Genomic DNA, 15582 nt, shown 5'->3' with positions numbered 1-15582 from the left:
CTTTCATTGGCCAACAGTTAGCTGTGAGGAACTGAATAAGATAAGGAACTGAATCCCCCCTGGACTTCAGTTTCATTCTGGTTGGTGAGATTAATTTTTTCTCAAGTACTTTTCAGCTCTGTTATTTTGATTCTTCTCCTCAGTCTGGCATTGTGGGCCAGGCTGCTGATGCACCTCTCAGGCAAAGACACATGAGGGGGCTGTGCAGCTGGCAGCCTCTTTTCTCGTCTGACGCTCGTGTAAGGTCAAAATAGTCTGGTCATGGTCTTTCCCTTCTTTCTGTCCTCTTGGTGAGTGGGAGCTCCATTTATAAACCATCATTTTCAGCTGCCCCAACCCAGTGGTTCTGCTACAGGTTAGCCTTTCTTTAAGCAAAGTAAATCCATGAATCTCTCAATGTACAGAATAGCTTTTAAAAAGACCCCCAGATTGCTTTGAAAAAACATCCAGCTGCCACAAAACAATTAAAATAAAATTTAATTGAAGTATATATATGCATATATATGTATATATGTACATATGTATGTATGCATGTATCTATCTGTAAGCACATTAATAATATTATTCTACTGCCCCTAGAACAATGATTCATTCATACAAAAGGCAGTTATATTGATATGTTTGTTACAGGTGCAATTTCAAGAACATTCAGGGAGTAAATATTGCATAGGTACAAAATAGAGTCAAGGTTAGCAAAGAAACCAAGTCTTTTTCCATTACCATGTGATATAAAGTAGTTAAACAGGTAAACATATGAATATGTGTGTGTGTTTATCTGTGTGTTTGCATATACTCATGTGAAAAGGGTTGGCTAAATATGTTAGAATAGAAGAATCTATTCAGACACCCTGGGTATTCATCTATAGACAGTGAAAAAAATCTGGATGCCCCAGAAGAGACTGACTAGAACTAATGTTACAAAATGATCTAGCTATGTCCTGAACTTTAATAAATGCATTATTTTACAATTCAGCTCAGAAAGAAAAATCAAATGCTTTTCTGAAGTGCAACAACATGGATTAATAAAACAATGAACTCCCCCCAACACGCAGAATTTTCTAAATAATACTATAAAACCTTAGAATTCAGTAGCTCTGTCTTTTATTTTTGGTCTTATTATAGTTTTCTTCCATTTTGATTTCTAAATTTCAGATTATTCTATGAGCCAGTCACAACACCTTGTGGGCACACATTTTGCTTAAAATGCCTTGAAAGATGCCTAGATCACAATGCGAAGTGTCCACTGTGCAAAGATGGTCTTTCACAGGTAAAATATTGTTTCTTTCCTGGTTTGGTTGGAATATTTGGAATTGGGTACTTAACAGAGTGTCCTCTTGGATCCCAAGCCACTGCACTGTGCTAGGGCACAGACCTGCTCAGACCATCTATCTTTCTCCTATTTTACAGCAAACCCCTCCCCTCTCCACAAAGTCCTTTAGAAAAATGAGACAACATCTAGCTTTTTATGAACTGTTGGTAATGAAATGAATTTGTATTGGAAACAAAAGTATTACATTGATGATAAACATGGATTTTGGTTCTAATTCCATCATGGCACCTGATTCACTGTAATGTTGAGTCAATCTTGTATTCTCTCTGGGCTTGGACTAGAAGAGTCTATGTCCCCTTATTGTCAGTGTTAATTCTGTGGTTTAAAGAGATTATTCCCAAGGCTGCAGAAACCTCAATGGACCTTTAATATCATCCTTCTTCTGCCCCTCAGAAGCCACTGTACTTATTCGTAGATTTTTGGCTACTTGAAAAGCTCTGGGACTTCCAGGTCCTCTAAAATGATTCACACAAATTACCACCTTGCTTTTTCAAGTGACCTGATGGAATTTTCTTTGGCACAAGAAGACCAAGGAGTCCATTTTGTTTTCCCTCCCTCAAGAACTTGCACGCCACATTTTAAAATCAGTATTAATGTTCCTTGACCTCTGTCATCCTTGAGGAGAGGTTGGAGACAAAAGACCATTTCAAGGTGAATGTAGGTCCAGATAAGTCATATGTTGAGCTTTACCAATACTGCAACATTTAAACTAAGGCAATGGAGTGAAATAAGCATCCGGGATAATCCTGAGGGTTAGTATTGGGTTGGGGGAGGGTCAGTGTCACACCTTGCCTAGATAAAGATAGGACTTGCTGCTGATTGTATGTAAGAAGCACACAGTCTTTATACTTAAATAATTCATTTGTATTATGGTAACATTGCAACATTCAGATAGACAGAAAAAAAAGTCTACCATTATGTTCATCGCGTGTAGAAAACCACCATTACCAGTTTAGTATGTGCCTTTGCTGGGTTTTTGTTTTAGCATCAGCAGAAGACTCACCTCCTTCTTGAGTTAGCTACCTCCTGAGTCAGTGCTTTCCCCCAAGATGGGGACTGGGCAAAGCAGTTGGTTTTCCTGCAGCCATGCAGTGGCAGTGGCTGATAAGGTATCCTGGAGGCAGATGTTGTGGGGTCTCAGACTTATGGGCTAGAAGATATTCTCATCTACCTCTTTGTATTCACACAGGATCACACTTACACCATTTTCCAGAGGGATAAATATCTTATGCTAATAATATTTCCTGCAGAATAGACAGACCTAGCCCATACAAGGAAAGGAAATACATTGTCTGAAGTCAGCAATTTTATACTCAGGAGCTCTCCCTGCTGGGCCTGTGTGGGTAGCTTCCATAGTGAGCAACTCTGCAGATGCTTTATTGCCTGCTCCACACAGTTAAATGCCCCCTACTTACAGATGTCTGGATATGCTTGCGGTAGGGGGTTTGGGTGGAGAGTAATAGTGACAATGAGACTGGATTAATGTTTATTTATTTATCTCTGAAGTAATGTTTATAATATAATTTCAGTGATACCTAGATAGTATATTAAAAAAAGAAATAGACAAAATCACCAGCATTTAACTGTTTTTTAAGATAGAGAAGAAAAATATTTACACTAGAAATATCCAGAAGACAAGCATTGAGATGGTGTGGGGGTGGGGCGGGCCAGAAGAGAATCAGTGATTGAGAATTGCTTTTTAGTTCCCTGAACCTTTGACCACGGACATTCAGCAAGTCCCAGGCGGAGACCATTTCTGTGAGCTTGAAAACACAGTAATAGAAATGGGAAAGGGAAGGATTTCTCCCCCAAGCCCACTTTTTTGAATAAGAATATGATCTCAATTTCAGTGTTTAGGGAAAGCAATGAAATTTTAAAAACATAAATGCAAGTCTTTTCCCCTTGTTAGAATACTTTTTCTTTTTTGTTTAGTTTTTAAGCATTTTAAATTTTATTGACCTTCTGATTTTTTAAAACACCTAATTTTTTATTTTTTAAAGATTTTATTTGTTTATTTTAGAGAGGAGAAGGAAGGAAGAAAGACAGGGAGAGAAACATCGGTGTGTGTTTGCCTCTCACATGGCCCCTATTGGGGACCTGGCCTGCAACCCAGGCATGTGTCCTGACTGGGAATCAAACTGGCGACCCTTTGGTTCTCAGGCCAGTGCTCAATGCATTGAGCCACACCAACAGAGGCTTAAAAAAGTTAATCTTAAGGTCATACCTCTAAATTTAATGTACTATATATAGATTGTGCAGAATAAGACTCTGAAGAGATACAAATTAGTACATGCCCAAAAAGATTTACTAAAGAATTATCTTCATAAATACCTATGAAATTCTTGTGAAAATAGGGCTGTCCAGGTTTTCTGAGACACTTTCAAAATAGTACAAGGCACAAAATCACACCATTGTGAATACACACATATTCTAGGCTTCCTGCTTCTAATACAGCCCATCAAAGATTTGGCTTCATAAATACTTTTTCTAATTAGAATAATCAAATGCATGTGTTTTTTAATCTGTATTGAATTTATTGGGGTGATATTGGTTAATAAAATTATATAGGTTTCAATCATACAGTTCTATGGTAAATCATCTGTATATTGTATTGTATGTTCATCATCCCAATTCAAGTCTCCTTCTGTCACCATTTATCCCCCCTTTAACCTCCTCTACCTCCACCCACCCCCCTTTCCTCTGGTAATCACCATACTGTTGTCTGTTTGTTTTTTTTTTACTGTAACATCCAGAGAATACATACATTATGATAGTATCAGCTGCTAATGTGTGGGTCCAAATTACTCCTATATGTGGGTCATTTGACTAGTCTACTGAATGCATCAGAAGTGTTTTGTGTTTTTCTAATGACTGCATAAAATGTCTAATTGCCTCATTCCTCATATAGTGCTTGGCATCAAGAAAATACAGCAAAAATATCATAATGGAAGAGCTAATAGCTAAATTTCTTCCAGAAGAACTCAAGGAACGAAGGAGGCTTTATGAAGAGGAAATGGAAGAACTTTCTAAGTATGTATATGCAGGTTTCTATTTTCAGTTTCACTCATACCAGATCACAAAGCTGAATGTGCACATTTCTTCTTAACTCCTCATTAGGTGAAGTCATGTTGGCAGCTTGAAATTGGCCAGGGTGAAAGTATTTACACCATGAAAATGGGCAAATGTTATATAAACCAGGGATTTTTTGCCCCCTAGAAAGTCAGTTCTTCAACATTTACCAGCACACCATTGAGGAAGCATTAGCCAAACCACTGACCGGGTCAGATCATGGCACTAGTGACTGTCACTGGCAGGAGTAAGTCGGAACAACTTAAATATCTAGAAGTGTCCAGGAGACTGTTTTCAAATATATAAGGAGATGCTGTGAGGTTAAGAACTTTGGTGTCAGCCAAACATGGGATCATGACCCACTTTTGCCACGAAGTAAATGTATTTCCATAACCCTAGGCAAGTTACTTCACCTCTCTGGACCTTCATTTCCTCATCTGTAGTTTGGGGATGATAACAGTTCTTACTTCATGGCTTGTTATGAAGATCAAATGAGCTAGTGCCTTGTAAGCACTTAATAAATGGGAGTAGTAAGAATGCTGCTTTCTCTGCCATGCACAGGTCTTGTGAAAGGTGAAGGGGAGGGATGGTGTTACAAATAGGGCTCCAAGCTCTCTGGCTGGAAGAAAAGCTCCTTTAGAAGAGAAAGCAATAAGCAATCACTAATTTCTGCCTCTCATACTGCTGCCTTCTTGTCTCCACCCCAGTGGAATCCTCACAGCATCCTGGGGGTGAGGTTCCTGATGGCAAAAGCTGTTTTGGCTTTATGGCCACTCTGTAGAGAACCATTTCTAAACTGTCACCAGTTTGTTTGAATGTCCCTCTCACTTATAACAACATGTTTTCCTGGGAAGCTAGAAATGAAATCCTCTCTTTTTCATTAACTTATATTAGGTCTTCTTAGGGCATCTTTATCTTTATTTCTGATTCTTAAGTTTGCCTTGAATCTCTGAGCCCTCCTCATGAATATTATTTAATGTTTTATTAACAAACACTGGAATACACTAGAGGGATTTCTCTTTAAAGGCATCATCAACTTAATCCTTTTGGGATTTGGGCAGATGGTCTTATATCTATTGATAGGCTCAGCTGTTCCTATATTGGACTTACTAGACGAATAAGAAAACGGGAATCCAGGAGTAGCTGGCCCAGTTGGTGGTACCTCTCAGACTGTGTGTCTGAATCTTCACGGGCACTTGTTGAAGGGCAGGCTCCTGAGTCCTGATTCCAGAGCAATTGCACCGGGATCTCTGGGATGCTACGACCTGGTTGTTGGGATTCAACAACCCCCAGTGATTCTGATACACAGGTGCATTTAACTATCACTAGGCTAAATTACTCTTGCTTTTCCACTGTTCACTCACTCTCCCAGATGGACCTGCCAGCAGATCTTCTAGGGACTTTACAAATTTGAGGTGCTCATGGTGACTCTGCACAGAATTTCCCACCATGCCTCTGGAGATCTGGCCCTACTTATAGCATCAGTACCATTCTCCATACTGCAAGCAACACACCTGGAGAGATTGTTTGAGTGGAGGGAATGAAAGAAAAAAATGGAATACAACTATCACTTACCCTGTTAATGTTAATGTTAATGTTAATGTTAATGTTAATGTTAATGTACTAGAGAACTTTAGCCAAATTAGATTGTATAGAATGTCAATTTTCCTCTCTGAGCCCTTAGGCTAACCCCATCATGAGACTAAGTCCACAGCATCAGTTGTATTTCAGTATTTTTTATCAGCCATCAAAGCTTGATGTCTCCTTGCCTTCCTGTGGGGAGACCGCATGGTGATGTTTGATCGACCTTTCTGTGTTGTGCTCTATTTCATTGAGAATCATGTCATTTGCTCTTCCTGACAGCTTAAATAAGAACGTGCCTATTTTTGTGTGTACTATGGCCTATCCCACTGTTCCTTGTCCCCTGCACATCTTTGAGCCTTGTTACCGTCTGATGATTCGTAGATGCATTGAGACAGGCACAAGACAGTTCGGCATGTGCCTTGGAGATCCCATCAAAGGGTAAGTGAGGAGCTATGTGAATCTAGAGAGATGGGTGTAGAAGGTTTTTATTTTACCTTGGGGCTCTCCCAGGAGATTGGGAGGCACAGCTATGAGACTTAGCCAGCTTATGATCATGAGTCTTTATAAAGATCAGGGTCCCTCTAGCCCCTGCTTTATAGTGTGAGAGGCTTCCTATTTAAAGGAACCTCAGGATTACTCTTTTGTTAAATGGGTAGTATATACCATGAAACTTATTTTATAAGAGTGTGGGCTCTTGCCCTGGCTGGAGTGGCTCGGTGGATTGAGTGCCAGCCTATGAACCAAAAAGTAGCCAGTTCAATTCTCAGTTGAGGCACATGTCTGGGTTGTGGGCCAAATTCCTGGTGGGGGGCATGCAAGAGGCAACCAGACATTGATGTTTCTCTCCCTTTCTTTCTCCATTTCTTCCCCTCTCTCTAAAAATAAAATGTTTTTTTTAAAGCTAAGATTTTAAAAAATGCTTTAAAAAAGAATGTGAGCTCTGGAGTCACACTGCTTGAATTCATATTCTGGCTTTAGCCTTGGAACAAGTTTGTCTTTGGGGAAGTTACTTATCCTTTCTGTGACTCAGTTTCCTTATCTGTAAAATGGGTACAATGAGAATGCCTACATCATTGGGTTTGTTGGGAGGACTGATGAATTCATAATTAACACAAAGCACCAAGCACAATACCTAGCACATGGCATGTGCTCAATAAATGGCAGTTATACTGATACATTAAGATATTTTTTCTCACACAGGCACTGCCTGTTGTGTAGCTGTAGCTGTAGATCCTGAGACAGGTGAATAGGCATAAGTCCCTTGAGGTGCAGCATGGGGTTGTGGAAATGGCTTGGAGAGGTGAGAAATAACTCATGAAGATTTCACTTTCTTGACTTTATTTCCAATAAACAGGTTTGCAGAATATGGCTGCATCCTAGAGATCAGAAATGTTCAATTCTTCGCTGACGGCCGTTCAGTGGTCGACAGCATAGGCAAGAGGCGCTTCAAGGTCCTCCATCAGGGCCAGAGGGATGGCTACAACACAGCTGACATCGAATACATTGAAGACCAAAAGGTAAGAGTGACTAATGCCAAAAATTCCAAAGCCAGGCTATTCCTGTGGCTTCGCAGATGGAGATGGTTGTAAAAAGATTTCTCAGCACCACTGAGGACCTTGGGATTTCTCATCAAATTGGTGCAGCAACCTTGAATGCTGTCGGATTGCTACTGGGTTGTAGAATGGTAGTGAAAGCACCCCTGTTCTGGCTCTTCTTGCTTAGTTGCTGAGTTATATTCATGGTTAAGAAATGCCAAGGCAGACCGACCTTGGTGCCCATTCACCTAGGAGTTAGGTCTCTTTCAGGGGAAGCAGGAGATAGATCTCAAGAGGGGCCTACATATGTGTATTGTTTCTATCAATTTATTTACATTTTAAAACTTTTTCTTTTGAGGTAATTGGAGATTCACATATACATTTGTATTTTTAAATGGGCAACCTGGCTAACTGCCCTTTCCAATAATGCATCATCCCATAGGTAGAAAGGTGGCATGTCTGGTTAATCTTTTGTTTTCTGGACTAATGGGCAGAAGAGGAGGTAAATAATCCATGTTCACTTATATTTACATTTACTATGTAGAACACTATTAATAAGTATTTGATCAATGAAAAAGTGTATTCAACTTGGAAGATAGAGTTATACAGTGAGAAACACTTTTGTGTCTCTCTTCCTAGTGAGCAATGAGAAAGCAGATGCAACAAATGAAAAGGAAAGAGACATAAGCCAGCATAACCTAGTTTAAGAGCACGCCTCCACTCAGGCTAGTTTGCATTTCTGGTTTTCTATATGTGTTGCTGTTTTGGCCAATTTCCCCAGTTGAATCTTTCTCCTTCCTCTACCCTCAGCTGTATTTACACATAGTCCATCATCTAGCTGAGGAGCCTTTCACATACCACACAAGAGAAAGCCGGGTGGGTGAGCCTTCCCATAGGGGGATAAGATGGATGTTCAGGAGAGTCAGGTGCCAACAGTGGCTCTGGGGGTGATGGAGAAGGTACAGAATGTTTCACCTCCACTTTGATTCTTTCAGGTTCAAGGAGAGGATTGTGCTGAGCTCATGGGATTACATAACTGTGTCTATGAGCAAGCGTCATCTTGGTTTCATTCACTCAAATCATCTCTGAAGAATCGGATACTCAATCATTTTGGTCCAATGCCAGAGAAAGATGCAGATCCCCAGGTATATAAAGTGTCTCTTTGTAATCACTTGCCTCCAGCAGATGAGAGAGCTTAGGGTTTATGATTAGATGGATGCATGGTCATCTACCCATTCGAGTGCAGAGAGCAAGGTAGATCTAATCTGGTATTGTGTGGCTGGGCAATGGGCATCAAGGGTAAGACCAAAAGGACCCCAGAATTGGAGGAACTGAAGTATAACAGTACTGACTTGGATCCAAGACAGATTTTGAGAGATGAGTCAGGTGAGAGGTGGGAACACAGACACCGTCAACAGTGGGAGTCCAGATTTACACCATAGTAAAGGGCAACACCATTCACACAAAGGCCAGGCTTAAGAGAAGGGTATCCTGGGACCAAAGGCTGCCACTTCCAGGCAGCTTAGTAACTCTCTCCTCCATTGCTGCAGGGGATAGGAAATAAGGACTGCTACATTAAAGGATACCAACTGTAAGACCACAGCAACTCTTCATACCCTGGTCCCTCCATGCTTCATCCTGCAGACCTAGACCCTTGTCATTGTCCTCATCAGGGGTGGGAAGAACTGGAGAAAACAGACCCAATAGTTAAATTTGCTGTCTCTGATTGGTGTAGTTCAGTGGGTTGGGCATCACCCTGCAAACTGAAAGGTCTCTGGTTTGATTCCTAGTGAGGGTACATGACTGGGTTGTGGGCCAGGTCCCCAGCTGGGGCCATGAGAGAGGCAACAAATCAGTGTTTCTCTGGCACATCAGTGTTTCTCTCTCTCCCTTTCTTCCCACCTCTCTAAAAATAAATAAATAAAATTCTTTAAAAATAGTTGAATTTAACATTGGCTGAATTATATGAGAAAACAATTCATTGGGTTCTACTGTGTCAGTCTATTTTCTAGAGGGACAGTTCTCTTTGAGAGATCAAACTGCAGATCAGAAGCTCTCCAGGTAAATGGAGATAATTAAGTTCCATCAAGCTTTGCTTGCCTGGTGTAAATCAGAGAACACTTTCTTTTTAGGACAGGGCTGGAGATATGCTAGCTAAATAAATATTTTCCCACAGTCACCTTTCACACATTCTGAACTGGCTCTCCTACATCATCACCTCCAGAACTTCATGGGTACTTTACTTACACTCCTGACTGTGTCACAAAAGTAAAATTGAATATGTATATTCTGATTTCCCTGGCAAAATATTGTCCTGGTTACTTTTCTAGCTGTATGACCTTGGGTAAGTCTCTTGCCCTTCCTCTGCTTTTCTCCCATCTCTAAAATGAGGCAGAAAGATGAAGAGGTCTCTAAAGTCTCCTATTCCTTTTGCATTTTAAGGCTTTTTTAAAAAGATTTTATTTATTTATCTTTAGAGGGGAAGGGAAGGAGAGAAGGAGAGGGACATCAATGTATGGTTGCCTCTCGTGAGTCCCCTGCTGGGAACTGGCCTGCAACCCAGGCATGTGCCCTGACTGGGAATCAAACTGCGATCATGTGGTTTGCAGGCCCGTGCTCAATCCACTGAGCTACACCAGCCAGGGCTACATTTTAAGGCTTTAAAACAGCCTACTGGGCTGAAATGCCTTGCTGTCTCCAGACCACAAAAGTGGCTTCTTTTACCCCATGCAAAAGCATCATGAATGTTGAGGGGAGAAAGGCCAGTTAGTGCTTCCCAATAATCCAGGTCCTGGCTCTGGGACACTATGACTCGGGACTACAGCAGAGCTCTGATCAAGCTCATGATCAAGCTTAATGTTCCCCTTCACTTTCTGGAAAGCATTCTCCCCCAGTCAGGCAGAAGATAGTGATCAGCAATGATAACAGCATCTTCCACAAGAAAAATACACAGATGCCACAGAGTGACTCATAAGGGCTCAGTGACAGAAAGCTGAAAGTTGGGTTTTATATCTTTTCTTTTTAAAAAAGATTTTATTTATTTATTTTTAGAGAGAGGGGAAGGGAAACAGAAAGAGAGGGAGAGAAACATCAATGTGCATGTTGCCTCTCACACGCCCCCTCCTGGGGACCTGGCTCACAACCCAGGCATGTGCCCTAACTGGGAATTGAACCAAGACCCTTTGGTTCACAGGCCTGTGCTCGTTCCACTGAGCTACACCAGCCAAGGCCATATCCTTTCTTATTAGGACTGTTACATGTTGCTTTGGAAGCAGCAGCATGAGCAAAAGAACAAATGAAAAACCCAAATTCTGTCCAGTTTGATCCAGTCAATGCTGCAGATCCAGTGGTTCCATTAATAAGAATGTGCTAAGGCTTGGGAGGAGGCTTCTTAGAAACAGCCATAGATATTAACATCAGCTTAAATATCTTCAGAATTTTCCTGGGAAACTTCAGAATAATTCTATCTAATATTCAAAACTGATAATATGAGGGAGAGAATATTGCAGAATGCAGTGAGAGACAAAAATGAACCCAAATGAAGCTGGAAGAACAGAGAGGCCAAGAGAGCAGTGATGCTTGGGGCAGAGTTAGGTAAGCTAGTTTGGAGGTAGATGATCCCATGTGTAGGTGATTTGAGCAGAATGTGGTTTTCTACAGTCCTAAAAGAAACATTCAGCAAATTGGGGGCAGAGAGCTCATTTTGGATTTAGCAGAAAGTAAGTCACCAATGTCTAAAATGTGTGTCTGGGCAGCTTCTGACAAACAGAATTTTGATGAAGGTTTTTTGTGGGATGGGAAAGCTCCTTAGTAAAAGAAAACCTGAGAACAGAATGCATTTCTCATATGAATGTACTCTCTAACTGGAATGTTTGCAAAGTGAGGTTGCTGGGCTTTGGGGCTGTGAATCATAGTTTTGGTTTCCAGGGAGAAGTGAGTTGTGGCCCTACATAATGACACAGCATACACAGACTATAGGGCCTTCAGTCAGAAGCAGGGAAATGAAGGGAGTTAAGAGACATGCAAAGCCTAAGGAAGAGGTCATGGGAATGGAAAGCCCACAAGTTGTATGCATCAGTCCAGAGCACCTTAAATCAAGCCTTAGAAGTGGAAGAGACTGAGTAGTGGATATTGCAGCTCATAAAATCACACTGGCTAGGAAGTATAGTAAATCTGTTAAGATATTGATTTGGTTCCTTTAACAACTACCAAAAATAAATAGCTTAAACAAGATAGCAGGCATATGTCTTGGAGGTATAGGGCAGCTCTGTTCCATGAGGTTGTTGAGAGACCCAGGTTCCTTCCTCACTAAGCTCTATTATCCCTTGAATGTTGCCCTCGTCCTCCTGATTGAAGTAAACTGATCATCACCATGTCCATGGTTCTAGCTAGAGGAAAGGGAGAAAGAGGAAGGAAGGTGGAGGGTATGTGCCCCTTTCCCAGGACTTGACCTAGAAGTCACATATATCACTTCCCTTTACATCTTAGTAGCCAGAACTTTGTCTCACAGCCTCACCTAGTTGCAAAGGAGGCTAAGAAATGTGGTCTTATTTTTCTGGGTGGCTATATGCCCAGCTAAGATAAGGGGAAATAGATAAAGGGGCAATTATTAGTCTCTGCCACACACAGAAGCAGTTTCACCTAGGATATTTACCTTGCTGCTGTCAAAATCTGCCCATTGATATCACTTCCGTGGGGATAAGATGAACCCACTTTGTTTCTCTGTTGCAGATTAATCCAAATGGTCCAGCCTGGTGCTGGTGGACATTAGCAGTTCTTCCATTGGAAAGCCGAGCTCAGCTGCCATTCCTAGCAATGAGGTCCTTAAAGGATAGATTGAATGGTATTCGGCGTATCCTGGCCTTTATATCTCGAAACCAAAACTAGTCAGAGTGGATTGCTGAAGAGAAACTTCCACCCTCCCCACTGCCTAGGGGAGTTGTCTTGTAAATACATCTAATTGCAATAACATCCTAACAGAAGGAAGTATCAAACAAAGGCATTACCCTGCTGTTGATTACAGAGAGAAATTGAGAGAAAGACCAAAGAATGTGACCTGTTAGAAACTTTTTGTCTTAAAATACTTCTTGACATGCTGCACAACTACACACACAGCAGGGGTGTTCAAGAGCCCAGAAAAAATACTGCTTTTAACATAAAATTTTCGAAAAATTTAAAGTGGTTTTGCTTTAATTTTCTTTCCTTCATTGGTGAATGACTGTGTGATTGAAATGTGAAGCAGAGATACTAATAATGTTGCTACATTATTTCATTGGCTTGTGGTCCTATTCCAAATGGTTTAGTTTGATAAAGCATTATGTAAAATAATATTTATACTTCTTTCTGTTTTACTAATTTATTTTTGCACTATTGTATCCTTTTTTCTACATGTATGTTTGTAACTATTTAAGTGTACATTACTGAAGTCGGTTGCTTTATTTATTGATGTAGTTTGCCATGTAACTAAGGGGAAGTAACAAAACTACAAATGTGCCATTTTTTATCATGTTAATTCTTGTATGTATCAAAACTCATACCAAACAATGAGTTCTGGGTTACAAAAGAGGATTTATTTCCACACCTGTGTGTAGTCTTTACCCACAAAAAATGTGCCATTTTTGCTTTAACCATTTTTTACTATGTTTGACCCTAGTTCTTGAACCATTTTTGTGTCTCTCTGATTGGATGCTTAAAGGAAGTTCAAAATTATGCTAAATCATCTTTCTTCACAGACTCCATTTTGTTTTCACATTGAATTCAACAACATGAAATACTTAAGGGATTTGGAATAGATTGTAAAGTAAACCAGGATAAAGTAAAATAATCCATTTTCCATGTGTTATACAGAGCAAAGCTGAAGGAATTATTTTTCTGGAACAAAGCGATGAATCAGAGGACTGTCCTTTATTACAGTCTATTATAGGCATTTATCTCAGCAATCTAATTCTAAATGTTTCTAATTTCTCCCCAGTACAGTTAGGAATGGGATTTTTAAGCAAGATAATATTTAACCCTTCAGAAGGAATGGTTTTCAGATTGGCATATCACGGTTAGGTCCAACTGCCTTCCATACCCCATCTCTTCTCAGGGCTCTGAGGATCACAGCATGGCCAGAATGTGTGGAAACACTTGATGAAGAACTGTCATTGTGAAAAGTGTAAAAAACCTGGTAGAAAAGGTAGAATGCTTTAAAGAAAACAAACTATCACTTTGATTTTATAATCATTTTAAAGGAACCAGAAAGTTTATCCATGATTTTATCTAACTACTGCCTTTCCTCCTACTTGCAGTGGGCCAAAAATTTCAATATAGAGGAAGAATGGAGGATAAGGAGTGAACCCTGTTTTATCTTGCTTAGAATTAGTGTGATTCCTTTAGTTCCAAGCAAACCTGAAAAATAGCATGACTATGTGAGTGTTATAATGACAGAGTGAAAAGATTAGGGCAGGGAAGAAGTGAATTGTGTGTGCCATCAGTACCTCTGCACAAAAGACCCCCCTACCCCACCCCATGGTTGTGAATGGCTGCGATGTGCTGTTTACTTGAGGCCTGTCCACTCTGGTAAAACAAGAGGTTAATGCCTCAAATAATGACTCTGACTCCTTCCATTACCACCTGTGGCCAGAAGCAGAAAAGGCAGAATGAGATGATCTGCATTTTCTTAACAGACGTTAAGTTGTCAGAGCATCACATTACCAGGTTTGATGTTTGGAACCAGACTAGGCTGGTGAGGAATGGCAGGATAGGCATGGTTACCGTCCAAGCAAACTCTACAAGACTCTGGGAGTATGAAATTACAGGTTCCCACTCCGACTTGGTGCACAAACATGTGGTCATAACACAGTCCTAGTTTAATAGTTTCCTATTATCTAGTGTAAATGCATCCCCCAAAGGGTCATAAGCATCTCTGCTTACTAGATATGCTACTTTTGTGATTTATCTTTTTTCTAAGCCCCAGTTTCCTCATCTAGCAAATAGTAATGATAAATACCACATACAGGGTTGTTATGAACATTAAATGAGATAAGATATGCAAATCACTTAGCATAGTACCTAGGTTAGAGGAAACATTCAAAATAATACCTGTGGTTAGATTATTCATTGTTATAGAATATCACCAGCGGCCTACATTTGCACAAAATGCTGCCTTTATACACAATTCCTATTCTAACTCTTTTAAACTCATTGGGAGAATCCACACCACTGAGTTTTGGACCATAACTTCATGCTTTACAGATAATTCCTTTTGGAACCAAGTCTCTTAGGGCAAGTGAAAATGCTGGAAAACAAATAATGGTGAGAGAGAAGGGAGAATTCTGTGTTAGTAATTTTTTCTTACTTCTATAGGGCTGAAAATTAGTATTGTTTGGAGATCTAGAATTTCTGATAAAATGGAAGCCTTAAGTTCTAGCTTTGTTAGAATAACCAACCCATCACTCCCTGCTCTCCAAAATGTATTAAAAATCTTGGCCATGCCAGGGTGAGCAAATTTTATAATCTATGATTTTTGTGCTTAGTTCATGGTATTTCCTCATGCTCCCCCAACAAATATGTATTGTGAACTTACTACATACCAGGTACTGAGTCAGATGACTTCACATACATGAGCCTGTTAAATCATTTTATTTCTCACATCCACCCTGTGAGATCATTTATCATCCCCCTATTATTGGATGAGAAAGCTGAGGCTCTGCAATGTTAAATTCTTTACCTAAGTAATACAGTCAGCCAGTAAGTAGGCAGGCTTGTTTTTGAACCCATTATTTTGCAGATTTTTTAACATTTTAAATATCTTGTGTTATACATAATTTTATTAAATAGGCATGACAAATCACAAAAGCACCCCAGAAGCTCACAGTGGGAAGTTGCAGGTTAAGTAAAATTAAATTACCTGTTACATCTCTACTTAATCTAGGTAGAAAGGGAAGCTTGATTTTTTAAAGTAAAATTCCATATCACAGAATGCTTCCTGTTAACTGAGTACTTAACTCCAGCAAATTGAGATCTTGGCAAGACAGAGTTGCACTTGGCTCTCAGTAGTCTAGATACACATTTGGGTGGGTA

The 15582-nt window shown here is 40.1% G+C and overlaps 1 protein-coding gene and 1 pseudogene across 2 annotated transcripts in view; one reads left to right on the top strand and one right to left on the bottom strand.

The window, feature by feature from the left end:
* The window catches only part of LONRF3 (LON peptidase N-terminal domain and ring finger 3), a 35954-nt gene extending 20935 nt beyond the window's left edge, over positions 1 to 15019 (top strand). For both annotated transcript variants that reach the window (XM_037041349.1, XM_037041350.1), the window contains 6 exons: positions 1153 to 1267; positions 4239 to 4360; positions 6263 to 6421; positions 7338 to 7500; positions 8514 to 8663; positions 12250 to 15019. In XM_037041349.1, the coding sequence (XP_036897244.1) occupies positions 1153 to 1267; positions 4239 to 4360; positions 6263 to 6421; positions 7338 to 7500; positions 8514 to 8663; positions 12250 to 12405 (865 nt within the window). In that variant the 3' untranslated portion in view covers positions 12406 to 15019. The remainder of the gene's footprint in view (positions 1 to 1152; positions 1268 to 4238; positions 4361 to 6262; positions 6422 to 7337; positions 7501 to 8513; positions 8664 to 12249) is intronic.
* On the bottom strand, positions 13023 to 13130 carry LOC118983767 (uncharacterized; annotated as a pseudogene).
* Positions 15020 to 15582: the final 563 nt, after the last annotated feature.

The sequence above is a fragment of the Sturnira hondurensis genome, unplaced genomic scaffold (genome assembly GCF_014824575.4).
Source record: "Sturnira hondurensis isolate 20B ecotype Veracruz unplaced genomic scaffold, ASM1482457v3 Scaffold0003038, whole genome shotgun sequence".
NCBI lineage: Eukaryota > Metazoa > Chordata > Mammalia > Chiroptera > Phyllostomidae > Sturnira > Sturnira hondurensis.
This window is presented reverse-complemented; position numbering and strand designations above follow the sequence as displayed.